Below are 20216 nucleotides of genomic sequence, written 5' to 3'. Positions count from 1 at the left end.
CTCAGTTTTTATTTTATGAACTGGGTTTGGTCTGGCATGCACTTTTTATGTTAACATCCCTTGGAGACTTGTGTGGGCCATTATAGGGTACATTTAAAATGCAAGTGATTTTATCGGCAAGAAGTATTTTATTTTCCAAATACATGCAAGCGACTCCACCTAACTTTGCTACCTCCAAGCTCTAGTAAAAATATTAAAAAGCTAAGCAACATTCCTCCCAAATAGGCTTTCATTACCACTGAGATGTCATCCATTAGGAGGCTTGGTGAAAAGGGTTTGGGCTGGCTCAGGTCCTTCAGAGGGGCTAGCTTCAGACTCACCATATCGAGAAAGCTGCGACTTTTCATGTAGGACACCAAACCAAACTCCTGTTGACTAAGCATGTGGTCCTCGAAGAGATGACGATAAGGCATATGGGGTCGTAGGGGAAAGGACAGGAACAGCATCTGGGTGAAGCAAAGGTCCTTCGCGTAGTAGAAACTGGGCACTTTGAAGAGTTTCTGCTGCTCCTCGTATAAGGTCCAGCGATCTTCTGTGACGGGATAACCATAGCTGGTGTTGAAGCTATCGCGAACACTCAAAAACTTGTGCCAATCTGGAAATATTACTCTGTTGGTGTCATGTATTTTTTTAAATCGGGAACTGTTTAGACTGGCCAGTAGTTTCATCTCCACGCCACTGAATGCTACCTTTTGTTTGAATTTCTGCAAGTCATTAAAGGACTCAACCCGAGGTCCATATGGGGGACTTGTAAAGTAGGACTGCAGGTAGGCTTCATACATTGTGGTAAGCATTATACTGGCAAAGCACAAAATTACGAAAACTAGTCTCAATTTCTTGCTAGCGTTGGCAGGAAATGGAAAAGTTTGGCCCAAGAGACCGCGGAAACTCTTGTCATTGAGCAGGACGTTGGCCAGGCTGAGATCCTGCCTGGAAAATTTACTGCTAAAGATCAGCAACATGGTGAGCAGGCCGAATAGGACAATAATGATTCCAACAACCAGGCGATCCACTATCATCACATAAACCATATTGTAGGGTATCGTTTCTGGAACTGGCATCATTAAACAGTATGAAGTTGAAGTCCAGGGGTAGCTGGCTGTGTCAAAATTTTTGTTGAACAAAGAAGCGTCTGCAGCTATTCCAAAATCCAGTTTTCCTTCGATTACCCACTGCTTGATGATCAAGTAATCGGTACGATTGCCTATTGTTTCCAATTTCAAAGTGGCATTTATTCTTCTTGCAAAATTTATAACCAGCATGGCCACATATCCGAATACTCTATGTTTTTTGCTCTTCTCATCATAAAAAATCAATGATCTTGGGGCCACACCATCTGTCATGGCTCTGATGTCTCTTCTATGCATATTTCGAAGTTGTTCAACATAAATTGGCTTACCTGTTGAGAGGCCTATTTCCTCGACAGTGGTATTCGGAAAGAAGCGACAGGAATATATTGTTTCTATTTTATCAAAGTTGTCTTCCATTATGGCTATATTATACTGCTCCTTGGTCGAATAGTTGTTGCATATCTCCTCTATTTGAGAGTTATCATTATTGAAAATCAAACGTCGACTGCCTTGAAGTTTCATGAGAGTGCGATAGTTGTGCTCCTTGTCGTCATTGGATCCGCAAATAAGAATGAGTGTTAGGCTACTAAAATTCCAATCAAAATCGGTGCTACCTGATGATACCAAAACAGCAGTGAATTCCATATATTTGGGCAGAGTGTGAAAAATACAATCCTCTCCATAGATAAGCACAGTATCGTAGAATTCTTCATTTTTCAATCTTAATAAAAAGTTTAATAGGTTCCCTTCCACATCCAGTTCATCTTGATGGGATAATTCTATGGAGTGGCTTCTCGATTGCTCACAGAATATGAGAAGTATGAACAGTACTGTCAGAGTCATCTTGAAACTAATGGAAAACCCGATGGAGTGCAACCTTTTTGAAGGATTATGTTCTTTCTCTGAGGCATGTGATATTCGTGTTAACACTGCTGTGAAGGCCATTGAAAAATATTTAAATGTCGCGTTCATGTCGTGATGTCCTCCACTTCCATAAACGAAAACACGACATCCGTTTGATACAAATCTCTAGGAAAAAGCACAAAATGCTGACAATCATGGCGCTAACATAGAGTGTCAATATTCCGGAAATATCCTTGAATACTATACTGGCCTTTTCATCTCTGGAGGTGCTCACATATTTATAAGGAACTAATCCCAATGACTGCATTTCAGAATAGCTACTCCTCATCCAATAATCAAATAATCCAAATTCGTTCTGACTCAGAATGTGATTTTCAAAGATATGGCGATACGGCAAGTTGCGTCTCAGGGGAAGGGACACAAATATCGTTCTGTAGAAACATAAATCCATCGAAAAGTAGAAAAGCGGATCCTTAAATGTGTTTTGGTGTTCCATTAAAATGCTCCATTGACTTTCCGCTACCGAATAACCATAACTGGTGTTAAATCCGTTTCGGAGATTAAAGAACTCCTCCAGAGTCTCAAGAACGTATAAGTTATCTTTGCTTATTTTTTTAAAAGGTTCATTTTCTCTAGCGGTTAGAACCTCGATATCATTTTCGGTAATTGCTATCTTCTGATTATATTTTTTGAGACCTTCATAGGACCGAATCAGTGGTCTATATGGCGGATGGGTGAACAGCGAATTCAGGTAGGCGGTGTACATGGTGGTGATCATGATACTGGCAAAGCAGACGATAAAGAAAATTAGTTTCATGTGTCTGTTTGGGTTGGCGGGAAATGGAAACGATTGGCCTAAAAGTCCCCGCAGGCCTACATCGTTAATCAGAATGTTCACCAGTCTAACATCTTTCCACGATTTTGTCCTACTGTAAATAATCAAAATGGACAGAAGGCAGAACATAATGAATAGGATTCCCAGCACAAGACGATCCAATATAATCAAATATAAAATATTGTGGGGTATTTTCTCCGGCAACGGCAGCATGGTGCATAATTTTGTTATCATGAAGGGATAGCTACCGGTATCGAGATCGTGGCCCCCTGAAGGAGTTGTCTGGATGATGGCAAAGTCCAGGTATCCTTCGTCCACCCCTTTATCAAGATCTGTTAATTTGTTATGGCCCAATGATATTATTTCCAAACTAGCATTAATTCTGAGAGCAAAGTTGGTAACCAGATTGCCACAGAAGCCCTTCATTTTCTTTTCTCCAGTTTTTGGGTCCACATAGGGTATTGATGCAGGAGGAATTTCCGAGCCCATTACTACAATCGCACCACCTTGCATATCACTAAAATTCTCAATATAAATCGGCTGACTGTTTGACAGATCGATTTCTTCGAAATGGGCTTCTTGAAATTTGCGACAGGAGAATATAATGTTTGTTTGAGAAAGGTTTGGTCTCATCATAGCCACGTTATAATGTTCGTTTTCGGCATACAAATCGCATATATCTTTAGGTTTTGTATTTTCTTGGATCAAAATCAAACGTCTGCTCATCTGTAGCTTATCACGAGTTTTATTTTGTTGTATTTTGTTTTCAAAGTCCATCGAGGAGTGACAGCTTAGTATCAGTACTAGACTATTTAAATTCCATTTAAGGTTGGGATTTTCGGAGGATAACACAACCATGGGGGCTTCGAAGCTTCTGAGAAGAGATAGAAAAACACAGTCCTGTCCATATATGAGCAATGTGTCGTAGGGTTCTTCCCTATGCAATCTTTCGAGTAGAGAAAATAATGATTTCTCTAGGTTATGATCTATGGGACTTTCATCGAGTATTTCCAAGAAATTACCACTCGCACTGGAAAATCCAAAAAGTACAATAACCAACCAAGCCACGGACATAATGAAACTGTTTTAAAATTCCATAGATTGCCACGTTTTGTTCTTTGCCGTGCGGAATATTTTATTTTGTTTGGTCATGCAATCTTTATGTTCCCTTTTAAATTGTTCCCTTTGGGGTAGTAGCTTATCTGCTATTTATTGTTATATTTTTATTAGGAGTTAACCTTTAAGTAAGGTCTAGAGGTTTAAATATTGCATTTTATTTAATTATTGAACATTATACAAATTACCTTCTGCCATATTGACAGATACGCTTGAATATTCTTCCGTATTCCAAAATCTCCAGTATAAAGAAACAAATACTTATCAGAATAGCGCCTGCATAAACTTTGAGAATCCGGGAAATGTCCTCCAACAATAGACTCTGTGGTTTCTTTTTCTGGCTCAAGTCATTGAGGGAAGCTAGGCCCACTTCCACCATTTCAAAATAGCTCCTGGCCTTCCAGAACTTCACCAAGCCGAACTCATGTTGCCGCAATATGTGGTCCTCGAAGAGATGGCGATGTGGCAGGTACTTTCTTAGCGGAATACTGAAAAACATAAACTGGGTGAAGCAGAGGTTGAGGGCCAAGTAGTATGTTGGCTTTTCGAATAGCTTTTGCTGCTCCTCGAAGCACTCCCATCGATCAATCGTCACAGGAAATATAAAATTTGTTTTCAAGGAGTCCCGCAGGCTAAGGTATTCGGTCCAATTGTCATATATGACTAGTTGATTCTTGCTTATTTCACTGAAATGAACATTTTTGGAGCCTATCAGGATGTTTGCCTCAATTCTGCTGATGGACATGATGTGTGAGAAGTTAGCTATATCCGGGAAGTCGCGAATAAACGGCTCAGACGGTGGCCTGGCGAAAAAGGATTGCAAGTAGGACTCGTACATAGTGGTTATCATTACGCTGGCAAAGCAAAGAAGGAATATTACCAGCTTCAGGTGTTTATTTGGATTGGTGCGAAGTGGAAATGATTGGCCCAGAAGGCCTCGCAAGCTTTTGTCGTTGAAGAGGAGATTGGACACATTCAGGGCCCGCCAGGATAAGTTTTGGGTATAGATTAGCAGAACGGAGAATATCCAAAACAAGGCAAGAATTATACAGAGCACCACAGGATCCACTATCATTGAGTAGACCAGATTGAAGGGCACATTGGCTGGTTTGGGTACCATCAGGCAGTAGCTGGTCAGCAGATACGGATAGGATATGGTGTCCATCGTTGAGTGCTGCAAGGAGCTGCCCACTCCATTGGCAATGTCGAGCACACCCTCAACTGCCATCCTTGCAATATCCTGTACGCTAGCTTTCTTCAAGCCCATCTTGGAGATATCAATGAATTCCAGGCTGGCGTTTAGTTTCTCGCAGTAGGTAGTCAACAAATGTGATAAGTAACCCATCATCTTCAACTGGTTGGTGTTTGGGTCTACATATGTTATAGTTCTAGGTGGAATTGGGTCAGCAACGGATTTTATACTAGATCCTTTCATGTTCCGAAAGTTCTCGATGTAGATGGGTTTGTTTTCGAAGAAGTTAATTGCCTCGTAGTTTGGTGTTTGAAAGAAACGACAAGAATATATGACATCCGTTTGATAGAAGTCTGGCATTACCATGGCTACATTGAACTGCTCCTTGAAGTTATAGTCCCTGCAAACAGATTCCGGATGTGTTTCCTGCGCTATTGAAACAAGGTGCCTGCTCCTTTGTAGCTTTTGTAGAGTTTGCTGACTTTCCCCGATTTCCCCAGCTGCTTCACAGGTTAGTATGAGTGTGGAGCTACTAAAATTCCAATCAAAGTTAAAGCTACTTGAAGCAACTATCACCGAAGGTATCTTTAAGGGCTCTAGCAGAGAGTGAAATATGCAATCCTTTCCGTAGACGAGCACGGTATTGAAGTCTTCCTCCAGGCGAAGACGTTGCAGTAAAAGCACCAATCTTTCCTCCGTTTCAAGTTCCCTGGAGTTTGTCATATTGAAAAGAAATGCCTTCGACTGATCCAGGCAGCAAAGTATAACTATAATTATAAGCCCGTGTGAAGCCATCCTAAAACTGTTGACCAATTGCAGAGGACTTGCAGTTTTTGTCACATTCGGAACACTGTTGGCTGTCATGCCATTTCCATGTTGCATTTATGGCATTGTTAGCCCATTTGTGAGGCAATTAACGGTTGCACTTTTAGGTCTTTAACTAACAGTTATTTTATGCGGGACTCGGACCCTGAGAATGTCCAGTCCCGAGGGCAAAGCCCAACCGCTGGCCTTGTGCGTGTGATTGCCCCATTTGCATTTCTCGAAAGCCTTTTAACAACTTCCGCTCCGAACTTGCAGTCCATTCCAATGTGAAGCATGTTTGCAGATGAGAGTGAGTTTAAAACCGATTGGAAGACAAGCATATAGACAGTCGGACAGTCGAACAATTCAAATGAAATTTTCCGGCAATTTGAGCCAAGTCAAGCTCATTGCATTCGATTTTGTGTGACTTTGGAGCCGGGGTCCCGCATCGAAAGTGTAGAAACGCAAACATTTAATTTTATGCTCTTAATTGCAGTGCAAGTGGATTTCAATTATTCAAATGATTTGTTTTCCTGGCGTGCAGGCTGCACTTCCGAATTTTTACTACCAAAAACTACAATTTGTCTGAAAACTTAAAAAAAATGCAAAACATGATACAAAACTGGTCTAAATACCAGGGCATGGCTTTCTTGGGAGAAGGCTAAGAGTAAAGCCAAAGTCGAAGGCGAAGGCGACAATGAAACTGAATTTCTTCTGCTTCATCATTGTCTTGTGATGATATCGTGGCTTTATCTCTGGCCTGGCTTTTGCCATTTGGCTCACCGATGCTGTTGTTGGTGCTTTTGTTGTTGTTGCTTTTGTGAATGACGTTTCAGCGAAAGTTGTTACGATACCATCGACAACCATCCAACACCGAAAGCCTATGCAAAACCGGTCGGTCATTGATTTTCGGTTACTGCAAATTGTCTGGCCATGACCAGCTGTGGAGCACAACTCATCTCCATTTGCTGCAACTGCAACTGCAACGGCAACAGCAACTGCATCAGGCAAAGGTAACTGAAAATGCACCGACATCGACAACGGCCACAAAAAAATATCTTGTTGTCACTTGTCCCGCGCCACACTGCGTATACTTGATTTGGCCATAATGGCTTTTGTGCGTGCAACTGTGTGTGGCGAATTCGCAATTTATGGCCGGTAAATGTTTATCAAGTCAACTAGTTGTATCCCCCGACCGAAAATTGTTAAAAATATATTTAAAAAAAATATTTTTGTTTATTTTTTTTGTCTAATATGCAGACATCAAAGACAACCGAGTATGTTTTCTTTTTTTGATTGGTTACACTTTTGTTTGTAAACATTGGGAATATGATGAGGGGAATTACATTTGGTGTTATTAATAAGTACAACATTTTGTTTATTGTTAAAATGTATACTTTTTCCTGGAAAAACTAATGAGAGATACATTTTGTATTTCCGTTTTTGGTAAATTGTTAATTCAAGATTTTTAAGATTTCTGAGACATGTCTTCTTGATTTTTGTTTAGAAACTTTATGTCATTAATTATATTTTTTTTTAGTGGGTGGAAAAATTCGATAATCTTTTCAAGGGTGTAAAATTTATTTATGTGCATTATTTATGAAGTTGTATATATTATTTTTTACGGAAATAAAAATAGTTTGAATGCTAAAATCATCCAAAATCTGCATGATCTGCCCAAGACAAGAAAGTTAAGTGTAGACATGTTTTACATAATTTTCCGTTAAATATTCTAGTTTAGTTTAGTTTTGGCCAACTGACCCAAATACAAACCAAGTTTAATCGCATAAGAACGGTTGTATTATTATAATCCCAAAGTGCAAAACGGTTTGCATTTCCTTTCACTCTTTTGTCTGGCTTGTCAAATCGCTTGTAATCCAAGGAGCCATAAAACAAGAGCCAAGAGCTAAAAGCCTCCGAAATCTGCACAAGCTGTTCATTAGGTCTTCGATTGTGTTTTTGTTTTCCAATTTTTTCTTCAAGTTGTTTTATTTTTGTATTTCTTCCAGCACGAGCATTATATTTTTGGCGTGGCTCTCTTAATGTGGCCACTTTTGGCCTTTTTGTTTGTAGGCCAGCTTACCGGCGATTTTAACACACATTGCCCAGACAATTGTTAATGTCCAATAGCTCTAGCTGGCGGCAGAAATGCGGTTACTACTTTTTACTCTCTTTTTACCATGAAGCTTAAGCTGGAACTGGAGCTGAAACTGAAGCTGGAACTGAAGCTGAAACTGAAACTGAAGCAGTTGCCATTGAAAGTAAAATCGATGGCATATCCCAGATTCACTTTCGATGCTTTTTGATTGAGAATACTTGAATCTGGTATTGGATCCATCAAGTCGAACCGCAAAGCTCATAAGGCAAACGAGGGTCGTCTTCGGGCCGCAACTCTCTCGGCTGATTTTCTCTCATTTTTACTCCGGCTTCGTCTTCGTTTTGGCCAACTTGACGCCTGCAGACGGTTTCAAGTTTCAGTTACATTTCGGCAGCGACTCGGCTTGGTTGCTCTTCCAACGACTGCTCCGCGCGCGCCACTCTGTGATTATACCATTATCCTGATCCGCGTCCAAGGATAATCGCCAGAAATTAAGTGGGTGTAGTGCCTCATTGAATTTGATTTTATATTTTCATATTTTTCGCGTGTGCTGATTTTACAAAATTTTAATTTTTTAGCAGCCGAATTCAAGGGATTCCGGATTACAATTAGCATCCTGTCGCGATGAGAACTCTGCCATTGCTGGTAAGTGCAATTAGATGATTGATTTCGAAGGGAAAACCCCGAAATTAAGTGGAAAATTATGTAACCGTATGGGTTCGTTAATCTTCAAATGCGAGGTGTTGATGCTTTGCTTGACCTGCGGCCTGTGAACTCCAGCTGGCGACCTCTTCCCCATCATTGACATTGACAAATTGTGTCATTACATTACGGGCCAGAAAACGAAGCCCTGCAGTCTGCTCTGGAGCGAAGTAAGCCAAGTGTAAATTGCCTTCCGGCCTGCCTGGCTGCCTGCGACTCTGACACTTCAACTTGGCACTTGTTACGCGAAGAAATGTCGGCCTATCTCACGGATCTGATCCGTATCCATGAGATGCACATGGCACATGTGTATGCTCCGTCTGCAAATTGTCTCATTGTTTTCCCGACCCTTGTTAGCATTACCATAGATTTGCACTTTTCTTTGGGTAAACAAATACCCAAAGTCGAGTTATTGAGCAAATTTTATGCCCTTACTTATTTTTCAAGGAATTTAGGAATTAGATCTTTAATCAGATCTGTGTTATATAAATTATTCATTTGTCAATCAATATATTCGTTTCTGTAGGATAAAAAAATTATGAAAAGCTATCTACTTTTTATTAAAATTTTATAAAACAAAGCACCGATCATTACTGCAATCATAATGAAATTTCAGACATAGAAATCAACAGAAAATCAATTATTTTTCATCAGAAAAATCCAACTTCTTTGCCCCGTCCCCAGTACAACCCATTATTTACACAATCACATCCCTTTTGCAATATCAAATCACATGCAATCAGCCACCTGCTGTAGAATTGCTGGAGGGGGCAGCTGGTTGGCAGAGAGCTCATTTAACATCTTCATCTGCATCATCAACAAAATCAACATGAGACCCCGAGCACATCTGGAACTGTCCTCCTTTCAATCTCTTTGCCTTTGTATCTGTATCTTTTTTTTTTATTCATACTCGTATACTTGTATTCGTATTCGTCTTCGTCGCCTTTCAAAACCATCTCGGCGCCAAATGGCCATCAGATTTTGGCTTTTGCAAAACCTAACCAGAGATGACTCTAAACTTTTGCAGCCGAAAAATCCCCTTGATGATCATTAGTGATTGCTATTTGGATCATGAAATAATGCGATGTGTGTGTAACCTTTACAAAAGGCACACAAGTGACTTCGTTTATTGAACTTCTATTGCAATTTCGGTTGAAAAGAGTCTGGCCAAATACATAAATGCCAAAGTGTAAAGAGTTTGGCCCAGAAAGTCATTATTTCAATTGTAAAGGAAATCATTTCATGGCTAATTTTCGAGCACATGAAAATGAAAGAAAGAAAATGCTGATTGTCATGGAGCATATTTGTTTTGGGCCAAGAAGAATAACTATGTGGCTATTTGGCTAGCTATTTTCTGTGACTTTCAGAAAGCTACAGAGGCATTTGACCAGCGGCTATTCACGACACCTGCTTTTGGCTCGTCGTAGTAGTATTTCCCCAAATAGGCCGAGGTTGAGCATATTTTAATATGCTGCACGCATGCAAACTGGCCATTTGGGTGCTTGGAGTGTAGAAAGTTGATTGGATTTATTTCGTCTTCTTTGGGACTTTGGATTCGAATTTGGATTTATTATGAATTTAGAGTGCAGCCCTGCGATGTTGAATTTTATTGAGAAGGAATGCACCTTTCACTTCCAGTTCAATTATTTCCTTGCCGGGATCGAAATCGAAAGATGCGCTGACTGGATGCTGTCCAGCAACCGAAATCCCAAAAAACAACAAAATATATAAATACGGGAAAAAAAGGAAAACTTTTGCAATTGAAGACGAGTTGTTAGCAGCCAGTTTTTCGGTTGGCCAAATGTGAATGTACCATCCGCAAGATCGACGATGAGGTTGCTGCTGCTGCTGTTGCTGCGGCGACACACGAAATTCATATTTTGGAATGCGGTTTTCGACCGCAGACAATTTCTGTGTTCGGCTCACAATTACACCAAGTATCCGCAATTCGGTGGTCAGTGCTCATCCGCGGAGGATATTTATTTAATTAAATGTTGCCCAAGTGGCCGGCATCTCTCTGAATGCACCGACTGCACGCATTCCCAATCCTCTGGCCCCCCTGATTATTAATGATGATTCGAATTTGTTTGGATGTCGTTTAGCTAGTCTACTAATTTGTGGCGTTAACATGTTAGGCGCTTTTAATTATCCAAAAAAAAAAAAAAATACAAAAATAACTTTTCACCGGCGATGAGAAGGCAAAAGAGAGCATTGCGTAACGGTCGTGAATGCGGCCAGAGTTCATCGTGGTTCCGGCTGGGCTATTTGTGTAAATATTTTGTGGCTATCAGCGTCTAGAGACTCGACCAGATTTGTTTAATTTATGCATGTCTCTTCATCCAGGGGTTACCGATTATTTATTTGATTTTTATTTATTTTATGCAACGACCTTGCTCATCGCTTAGGTTAAGTAATTAAAAGTGAGCCATAAAAAAGGCAACCAAGACAGCCAGCCACTGACCGCCCTCAACAGAAATTGGTTGGTTAATTTGGGATTGTATCATTTGATTGGTTTTTGCAGCCCTTTCCATCTTCGGCGGCTGCTAAATTAGGATTTAACTTTCGGTTGGTGGCACGAGTTCGTTGCCTAAGTCTTTTGTTTCTGCTGACGTTTTCGCCTCCTTTCGGTGGCAATATTTGCGCTATCCAATTGTTATGTTGCCACTCGGTGGCAAACATGGGCAGTGCCTGGTCATTCGTGTCTTACCAGCTAATTTGCTTGATTTGTCGTCGTTTGCATAACTTGTTGTATGTAGTTATTGTTGCTTTTTTTGTTGCTTTTGTCACATACGCAATGTTTGTTCGATTGCATTTCAATTCACTCATTACTAAGTAATTTGCAATTGACACATTGCATAGATTGTCAAGATTGCAAAAAGGCAACTAGATATGTATTTGCATAAATGATGCTAGCGAAGTGAAATGCTGGCAAAGAAGTTGGTCAAATTACAATTGAGACCCGCGGTTGTCACAATTGCTGGCGCTCTTATTCGAATGAGGAAAAGCCTGCAATCAATTCGAGAGCTCCCCCATTTGTAGTCGAGATCCCTTGGAGTGGTTGGACAACTTTTACATTTGTTCGGCATGCAACAGATTCCAAAGTGTGCATAGCTTCATCTCCCATCATTTGCCAGTAGTGCCCATTATGCAGATCAGCTTCGCTGGCGGGGCTCACGCACAGGTCCAACCCGCCGCTGTTCAGATACAGCCCAGAGATACTTCCCACACCCGCTGAGCACGCACGGAGCTCCAAAAGTTGCCACTTGTCGGCAGGTGGACCTTCTTCATCCGCCAAGCTTTCTCGGGGCCAATCCATGTCACGTTGGGGCTCTAAATACACACAGAAAAAAAGTAATGGCCATTATTTTGGGCGACTATGTTGTTTTTTTATATCCCAATAAGATTTTGTATCTTGTTAGTAAAACTTATAGATTTATAGCACCATTATATGAAAGATTTCTTTGATTAAACCAGTTTTTCTTATATTTTTGGAGATATTTAGTTTTTTATAATTTAAAATCTTGTAAAGGCATATACATCTTGAGATAAAAAGGCTTATAAAATATTTAAAATATATTTAAACTTCACATGCCTTGAATAAGTTAATAAATTTTCAGTTTAAATACAAAGAGTTCATTTAAACCCACTCTGTTTTTTGTTGTTGTGTACTTTTAACCCGCCACAGTCGCAGAAGCAGCATAAAAACACTTTCATTTTTCATCTCATTTAATAATTCATCATATTTTTCACCTTTTGTTTCTCTTGGCCGTCATCGTTTTGGCGTTATCTGAACTGAAATGAAGTGAGCCATCCCCCCGCCGAAAGTGTTTATGGCCTGGTCCACATTTTCCCGGCTGGCGGTGTGTCGCTTACTTCCGTTTTCGTTGGCGGCGGAGTATGGCACTTCTAAAAAACACAATGACGGCGGAATGAAAACGATAAATGTTTTATTTTCGTACATGGCTCTTGTTTTTTACACCATTTAGTTCGGCTGAGCGAATCGAGACGCTGTGCTCGCACGCCAAGTTTGTCGCTTGAGTCTTTCGTTTGTTTTCGCAAGTCGCACATTTTCTACACCTCAATTTAAGCCCGCCACTTCCTTTCTTCATTCCTGCCGGCTGGGTATCTGGCTGGTTGCGCTACAGTTATTCCATTTGGACAGCTGTCTCGATCTCCATGGCTTATGCAACCAGGGCCTGGGATTTAATTATAAGGATTTACCCGATTGTTGGCAATTTTGCGCGAAAACGAAACGCGAAAGTGACGCATTATTTACATCCGCTTCGGTTTATTTCTTTCAGCTTTTTTCTTTAAGGAAATGATGTCACTTACGGTTATATACTACACTAATATGTGTGGGCTGTTGTTCTCGATGTTGGTATTTCATTTCTGTGGACATTATAGTTGTTTGCAACTTTTGCATAATGTTATGCGATGACTGACGGTTCCTATCCACTCGGCTAATTGGCCTGCAGACAAGTCTGCAAGCGATTCTTAACTTAATTTCTCACAGAGATGACTTTCAGGTTGGTGGCCAGAATTAGCAGTGTATAGTGCCATGTCAGAGGAGTATCTGCAATCTATTCACATGACAGAGGGGCCAAACAATGGCAGATCATCTGGCACATATCATAACTGTTCATCATCAAGTGCATATGATTGCATGATTGCAGTTAGCCGGGTTTTTTATTCATCTGGGCCTGGCCTAGCCGGGTGGTGCTGGGCTGGTTATGATGTGCTAGTGCCAGTTGCAGTCGAAAAAAATAAACACAATTTACATGAGAACCACTCCGGACAATTTGTCAGTTGCAGTTTACCCGACATGTTGTATTCATCCAGCAGATTTCACTTGGCAAATCGTTAGACACCAAAAGCAAAAAACCAACCGCAAAAACGTGCCGCTTGTAAACAGGCAGTTGTAGCTGCCACTCTCGGCTCACTTAGCCACATGCCACAAGTTGTTAGTCCTGCGGTCAGCTTGTTAGCTTCAACCGGTGTCGGTGCCGGTGCCGGTACTGGTGCCGATGGTGGAGATGGTGCTGCTTTATCGGAATGACTTCTATGACCATCCCCCAACAAAAACATTTACACAATTTAGGACATTACACAACAGCAGCAGTTAGAGTTACAAGAGAGTGGTCAGCACAGCACAGCACAGCACCCAGACTGGACTTGATTTACACCTGCCTACTAAATGCTTGCCAAAAGATTTTTGTCAGGTTGTCGAGCTTTCTTCTTCATTTCATTAATATATATTCCTGTTGCATAACTGTTTCTTTTAACTTTTTGGCCAAATGGAGGAAAACTCAGGCCGGCTGACATCAGATTTATTGGCCTGTAAACATTTTCGTTATGTTAATGTGCGAGTTCAGCTGTCGAGTATTTTCGGGGGTTCAGCTCTGGCTCCAGCTCGAGATGAGATGATTTTTGATGGTTTTTTACTCAGCAGCTCAGTAACTTTCTCCCATTGTTAGCATCTTTCTTTTCATGAACTGCTTTTGGCTGTTCGCGCTGTCGATGGTGCTGTTGATTTGATTATTTCTTTTTTTTTTCGTTTACCATATACATTTTGTTTTTCATATTTCAGTTTTTGTTTCCTTTATGGAGTGTGTTTGGCTTTGTTTTGGCAAATCTTTGACATTTACTCATTGTATGTGGTCAGCGGAGTGTGTGAGCTTTCTTTGGGGGATCGACTACTGGACAAACACTCGAGACTCGAGTCGAACTGGGCATCGCCAAAGGTGTAGGTCAGTTAGATGGTCACCGGTATGGTAATGTGACAGTTTCTTTGGGAAGTCACTATTGTATAATCGCATTGTTTGTGTGGGTTTTGATTAGCATATAGTAAATATTATGTGGCTCACAAAGGTTATGGCATAACCTCCTCCCCCCAAAAACGAAATTAAGCCGAAAAAAAGTGAGTGTATCGTAGTGACATCACTGCCGGCCGACTGACTGCAGTCTGCACATCATAATTGCAATTAAAAATAGTGTCATTAAGCTGTCAAAATGCGTGTTGAAAAAAACGAGTATAAAATGTGAAAACAATGCGAACACAAAAGGAACTCAGACAGTAGGGCTGTCTCAAGAGCTGTCAAAACACGGTCTCACCAGCTTCCGTTTTGACATGACACTGGGCGGGATATGCTGGTACATGGATGAGGCCCAAAAACAATGCCTTGTAGATGCCATAATCAGCTAACACTACCGTGAGATACGCCATCGATGCCGATCGACAGACAGATCTACACACTGAAAAATATATCAGTGGGAGTTTATTAAAATTATACATATTTTCTATGTGAAAAAGAGGTAGAATTCAAAGCACGAGCCTGAAGTTTTACCTTCTGAATCATAAAACATTATACATTTTTTAAAATACATGCAAACAATGAGCAAATTGTTTTCTTTCGGTGTCGTACAGTGGGTTAACTCTCATTGTCGGTCGAGTGTGTATTATTTTCACTTCACTTTCGGCTAAAGCCGTCAAAAAGTGTTATATTCGTACGCGTACTCTTTATTATATAGATACAAATCAAATGTCAAGCGCGCCCACACACTCCGCCCATTCATCTGACATTTGCAGTCCAGGTGCAGTTTGGAAAGTTTTTGGAAAAAGAAAAATTTCAAGACTCGCGCTGTGAAACAGAATTGAGTTTTCCATTTCTGTAGCTTTTGGCATTTTTGCGTGGGCGTGGCCCAGAAACTGGCTCACTGGTGAGTGAGACTTCGGTGCTGCCTATTCGGGGCCGGTCAATTGAAATTCGTCGCCGCACTTCATGCCAACTTTCACGGCTAAACAAAAGCAAAATATAAAGGCTGTGCTGCTTTTTCCGCCAAGCAACCGGCGATGATTCAATGCCGTCGCAATTCCCTGATTAACCATATCGTAAATCGAGTCAGAAACGGAATGCTTGACTTGAGGTCGAGCCTTGCCTTTAACCCATCAAGTTGGCGGTGTGTCAATTCTGTGGTCGACATCTCAATCCCCAGCCTCTCCAAGTTTTCATCCCAATCTCCGTCTCGTTAGCCATCTTAGCCGCAACTTGACATTGACCCAATGCAAAAAAAAAGCCGAAATGAAATAGACAAAAACCCGTCAACATTTTGTTGGGCTAATTTGTTGGCGCTGTTTGCGTTTATTGCGTTTTTAATTCGCCTTTTTTGGCATTCACCAATTTGCTTTGCCATCTTCTATTTGGACCGGGTAAAAGTATGTTTTCGGATGTGGTCTCTTGTCGGGGTCTCGACCTTGTCGGCGCTAAACAAAAAATAAATATCAATTAAAATATTTGTTTACAGGAATCACGGTGTAACTTTTATCTCCAAGATTTACGGCATCTTTCAGATTTTCGGCTAACAATTTCCCCCAAAAAATTAATTTCGCTTTCAAGGCTGATCTTTATCTTCCTACTCGTATGATCTATTCAAATTTAATACGAGTTCCACGAATTTTTAATTAAATTATATTTGAATTTTTGTTTGCTTTTTGTCGGTTGTACTAAGACCCAACTTTCTTTTCAATTTGCAGTTGGCGCTGACGCTGCTGGCCATAGGAGTGGTGGCAGCTTCATCCTCCACGACCAGCGCCACCACCACCACCACGGCGAAACCAAAGACCGAGGAAAAGTCCAAAGTTGAGGTCGAGAAGCCGACCAAAGAGCCAACTTCGACAACCAAAGCTACACGACAATCGAAGGCCTTGAAGCCGGGCGATAATCGTGGCAAGAGGACTTTGTACGACTTTGGAAATGCCGGTTATTTGTATCCCGAAGTGGCCAGTCGGAGGACCGGCTATGTGGACAACACGGCTGGCTACTATCCCCAGACTGGCTTCTACAATGGTCAAAATGCCATTGGTAACTATTAAAAGATATATCCATTTTAAAAACTAAACTTAACAATCACCAAACTTTCAGGTCAATACTCCAATAGCTTTGGCCCGTCCTACTCCCCGTATCCTCAGTACTTGGAAGCCCCCGAGCCCATCATTGAAATCATCATCAAGGATGCTAACGAAACCCTAGCCGAGGAGCCGGCACAGCCCATTGTTACCAAGAAAAAGAAGAAGAAGGAGAAGGTCCATGTGTTCTATGTTAACTACAAAAAGGATCAGAACAACAAGTTGCATCTGGAATCGCCCATTGCCTCTCTGAACAACGACGACAACGAGGAGGAGGAGGAAGAGGAGGAGGAGGTGATCCAGTACCCGGCTACTCCACTGCCCCCCGTTAAGTCCACCACGCTGAGGACCATTATCCACCCGGACTCCGAGAAGTTCCACAGCAACTCGGGCATTCATGTGTCCTTTGGTGCGGAGAACAAACACCAAACTCTACACATTCTGGAGGAGCATGATGCCGAGAGTATCCAGCGTCAGGTGGTGGCCCTCCCCCCATCTGTGGGCAACACCCGTGCGGATTACGGTAGGGAAAGCAACTTCGGTCGGGGATCCGGACCTTCGGCGAATCTTTTGTTCGGAAACTACCAGCAGTCTGGCATCAACTATCAGCACCAGCAACATCAGCAGCAGCTGCCTGTCCAGCATAGCAACAACTACTTCAGGCCACCGCAGGCTCTGGTTGGTCCTCCTCCCAGTTACCCCAAGCCACAAGTGCAGCAACAAGTGTCGCAGCTGCAACCACAACAGCAGCAACAGCGCCCTAGCATCACCCAGCAACAGTTGCCGTCCACTTCGTCGCAGACGATATTCAACAAGTTGGTACAACAGTCTCAGTACTACATCAACCACAATCAGCAGTACCAGCAGCATCAGCAGTCTCATCAGCAGCAAGCTCATCAACAGTCACATCAGCAACAGCAACATCAGCAGCAGCCTCACCAGCAACAACAGCAGCAGCAACAACAGGCGCCACAACAACAGCAATATCAGAAGCCTCCCAACAAGCAAGTCCAGGTGCCATTCTTTCCAACAATTCCGCCAAAAAGTATAACTCCTGCGCCATATCAGCCCGTTAAGTTCAGACCCACACCTGCCCCGGCTGCCCAGGTCAAGCCTCTGCCACTGCCCGTGAAACTAGATAATGTCAACTACCAGCAACAGCAACAGAAGCAACTGTATCAGCCACAGCAGCAACAGAAGCTGCCGTTGCAGCAGCAGTCTTATCAGTTCGTGAGACAGCCTCAGTTCGTGCAACAGCCCCAGTTTGTGGTGCGTTCGCCCACTCCACCCCCCGAATACTACTCGCAACAGAAGCAGCAAACGCAGCAGCAACAGCAGGTGCAACATCAACCACACCACCAAAGCAGCCTCAGCTATTTCGACATCAAGCCCTCCAAGGAAACCGAGCTGCTGAAGTCAATTCCCAAGTTTGAACAACACATCACCGAGACGGTGCACAATCCTGTCCAGAATTCTCCCTTGCCTCAGCAGCAATACCAGCAGCAGCAACAGCATCAGCAATTTGCTTACAGCAGTACTCGCAATGAAGTGATCCATGATGTTCCCGCCCCCAACTTGGGTCCCACGGTTTCGGGACACTACATCACCGCCAGCTCTCCCTCCGGAAGCCAACAGCAACAATCCCACTTCTCCAGTTTTCCCAGTGAGGCATCACCCCAGCCTCCCGTCTATGCTGAGTCCACCCATGGTCAGAAGGTGATGGTGGTGACCCCAGTGCCCCCGTCGGCCAACTATGTGACCTACAGCCAATACAACCAGGTCCCCAACGAACATGTGGTCCATGTAAATGCCCAGCCAGCTGCCGCCGCTCTCCAGGCTCAGGCCAGCACCAACTTCGCCCAACAGCCCAGGCAGCCAGCTGTCTCCCAGATTAGTGCCACTTCCACGGACAACTCCCCATTCAGTGTATCCACCTTCCATTCGGATGTCTTTAAGGAGTTGGAGCAGCGCCATCAGAAGGACCAGCCCAAGTTGCCGGCAGCTCCCAAAGCCTCGCCAATTCCTGTTGCCGCTCCCACCACCACTCCAGCATCTGCTCCCAATGGAAAAGCCTCTCAGACCCTGCTCCAGCTGCCTGACGAAGTTCCCGATGATCTACGCCAGCAACTGTTCTCCTCGGGAATCCTAAACAATGCCGACATTTCCATCTTGGACTACGACAAGCAAGGAGACATTGCTTTGGAGAATCTGCCAGCCGAGCACTTGCAACACTTCTACGGAGCCGGTGGTGGCGCCCAGATTGCCGAGACCAATAAGGTTCTGACCGTGGTGAAGCCCAATGGCGACAAGGTGGCTCTCAGCGAAAAACAACTGGACAGGGTGAAGCAGACAAACTCGCTGCCCCAGAAGCAGAATCTGGACGTCAAGGTGGTGCGATTTGATGCTGGCCAGGAGCAGAGTGTGAGTGAGAAGTACTTGCGAACTGATGCTACTGTGGTTACGCCCGTGGATCTGGCCGAGCGCCAGCAGTACAACCGATACCTTCCTCTGAAGATCAATGGTGCCCAGTTCCCGATCCCCGAAAGCGAAGAGCTCCTGGGAAAGCGAATTGTAAGCGTGGTGGTCCTGGCACCGGTGGAGGCACAAGCTCCTGCTTCCGGCAGCAGCGAGGCAAGGAGTGCGTCGGATGTTAGCAGGGAAGTGAAGTTCCTCGGCGGTGAGCTCATCAAAACGCTGGTGAAGAAGCCCACCAAGGAAAACTTCAAGCGCTGGCTGGAGAAGGAGGCACGCACGGATCTGGAGTTGCAGTCCGTTGTGCTGTTGGTGGCCAAGTAAGTATAGCTTCCTGAAAACCCACTTCAACCTAATCAATTCACATCTTCCAGATCCAGCGATTCATCCTCGGAGCAGGAGATCTTCATGTACGACATTGGAACGGGAAGCATCAATCGCCTGAATGGCGAACTCTCCAGCACGTTTGTGAACGTGGCCGAGGAGAATGCCAGCACCGAGGATCTGGAGCATGCTGCCACCTTGGACCCCAGTTCGCTGGAGTCTATGATGCATCTGCGCCGCAGATAGAGATCGAGTACGAGTCGAGCCGCCGAAGTCCACATCAAAATGCCATTTAGCTTCTCAACTAGACATTGATCATTGTGCGCCCCTGAAAACCCCTATTGATTACCTAAAACCCTTCTTAGTTTTTTTTCTCCAACTTTAATCTATCCTCAGGTTGCACAATTTCCACAAAAACAAAAGAACACGTTCACGTTGATCACGGCATTGCATCCAATCCTCTCGTAGTATTTCCATCTTGTAAATATTCTATGCTGATGTTACAATTATAGTAATTTAAGTTAATTTACGTAAAAATATTAAAATAAAAATGAAAATTCAATAACAGTCTTTGGAATTGCGGTATTTTTAAAGCTTACGGGGCGAAAATCAGGGCACTAACCTGTTTGGAAAGAGTATAATCTTTGGTACTTTCAAATGAAGCATAATTCCAACTTCCACTAACTATAACTCGGTCAATACATCGACGAATCACCGACGAATACACCGATCGACGAATGTCATACCTTCCCGATCTTGTATCTTTACGTACTATGATTCTACATCAAAACCTGGCTAACTAAAATCTGACCCAATTTTCGAAAATTTTCAAAGGG

At 42.8% G+C, this 20216-nt stretch overlaps 3 protein-coding genes across 4 annotated transcripts; 1 reads left to right on the top strand and 2 right to left on the bottom strand.

The window, feature by feature from the left end:
- Nucleotides 1–6: 6 nt before the first annotated feature.
- Nucleotides 7–2334, bottom strand: LOC116654681. The gene has a single exon (XM_032450189.2). The coding sequence runs from the start codon at nucleotides 2040–2042 to the stop codon at nucleotides 129–131; it is 1914 nt and encodes a 637-aa protein (XP_032306080.2). The 5' UTR covers nucleotides 2043–2334; the 3' UTR covers nucleotides 7–128.
- Nucleotides 2335–4069: 1735 nt separating this feature from the next.
- On the bottom strand, nucleotides 4070–5961 carry LOC116654682. The gene has a single exon (XM_032450192.1). The coding sequence runs from the start codon at nucleotides 5957–5959 to the stop codon at nucleotides 4070–4072; it is 1890 nt and encodes a 629-aa protein (XP_032306083.1). The 5' UTR covers nucleotides 5960–5961.
- A 2363-nt stretch (nucleotides 5962–8324) lies between these two features.
- On the top strand, nucleotides 8325–19942 carry LOC6494728 (putative uncharacterized protein DDB_G0271606). 2 transcript variants are annotated; one of them, XM_032451091.2, is made up of 5 exons: nucleotides 8325–8474; nucleotides 8561–8624; nucleotides 16213–16540; nucleotides 16601–19376; nucleotides 19431–19942. In XM_032451091.2, the coding sequence occupies exons 2-5, from the start codon at nucleotides 8604–8606 to the stop codon at nucleotides 19624–19626; spliced, it is 3321 nt and encodes a 1106-aa protein (XP_032306982.1). In that variant the 5' UTR covers nucleotides 8325–8474; nucleotides 8561–8603; the 3' UTR covers nucleotides 19627–19942. The 2 variants fall into 2 exon arrangements, with proteins under 2 accessions (XP_032306982.1, XP_001959777.1); XM_001959741.4 differs by having other exon boundaries at nucleotides 8558–8624.
- Nucleotides 19943–20216: the final 274 nt, after the last annotated feature.

Source organism: Drosophila ananassae, chromosome 3L (genome assembly GCF_017639315.1).
Source record: "Drosophila ananassae strain 14024-0371.13 chromosome 3L, ASM1763931v2, whole genome shotgun sequence".
In the NCBI taxonomy this organism is placed as follows: domain Eukaryota; kingdom Metazoa; phylum Arthropoda; class Insecta; order Diptera; family Drosophilidae; genus Drosophila; species Drosophila ananassae.
The sequence above is the reverse complement of the archived record's forward strand: the minus strand, read 5'-3'. Positions and strand labels throughout refer to the sequence as shown.

Bases quoted from the DNA above. Each gene is read 5' to 3' on its own strand.
- LOC6494728 (XM_032451091.2), top strand. From the start codon at position 8,604: ATGAGAACTCTGCCATTGCTG. The intron at 8,625-16,212 runs GTAAGTGCAATT...TTCAATTTGCAG, and splicing joins TGAGAACTCTGCCATTGCTG to TTGGCGCTGACGCTGCTGGC. The intron at 19,377-19,430 runs GTAAGTATAGCT...CACATCTTCCAG, and splicing joins GTTGTGCTGTTGGTGGCCAA to ATCCAGCGATTCATCCTCGG.
- LOC116654681 (XM_032450189.2), bottom strand. From the start codon at position 2,042: ATGAACGCGACATTTAAATATTTTTCAATGGCCTTCACAGCAGTGTTA.
- LOC116654682 (XM_032450192.1), bottom strand. From the start codon at position 5,959: ATGCAACATGGAAATGGCATGACAGCCAACAGTGTTCCGAATGTGACA.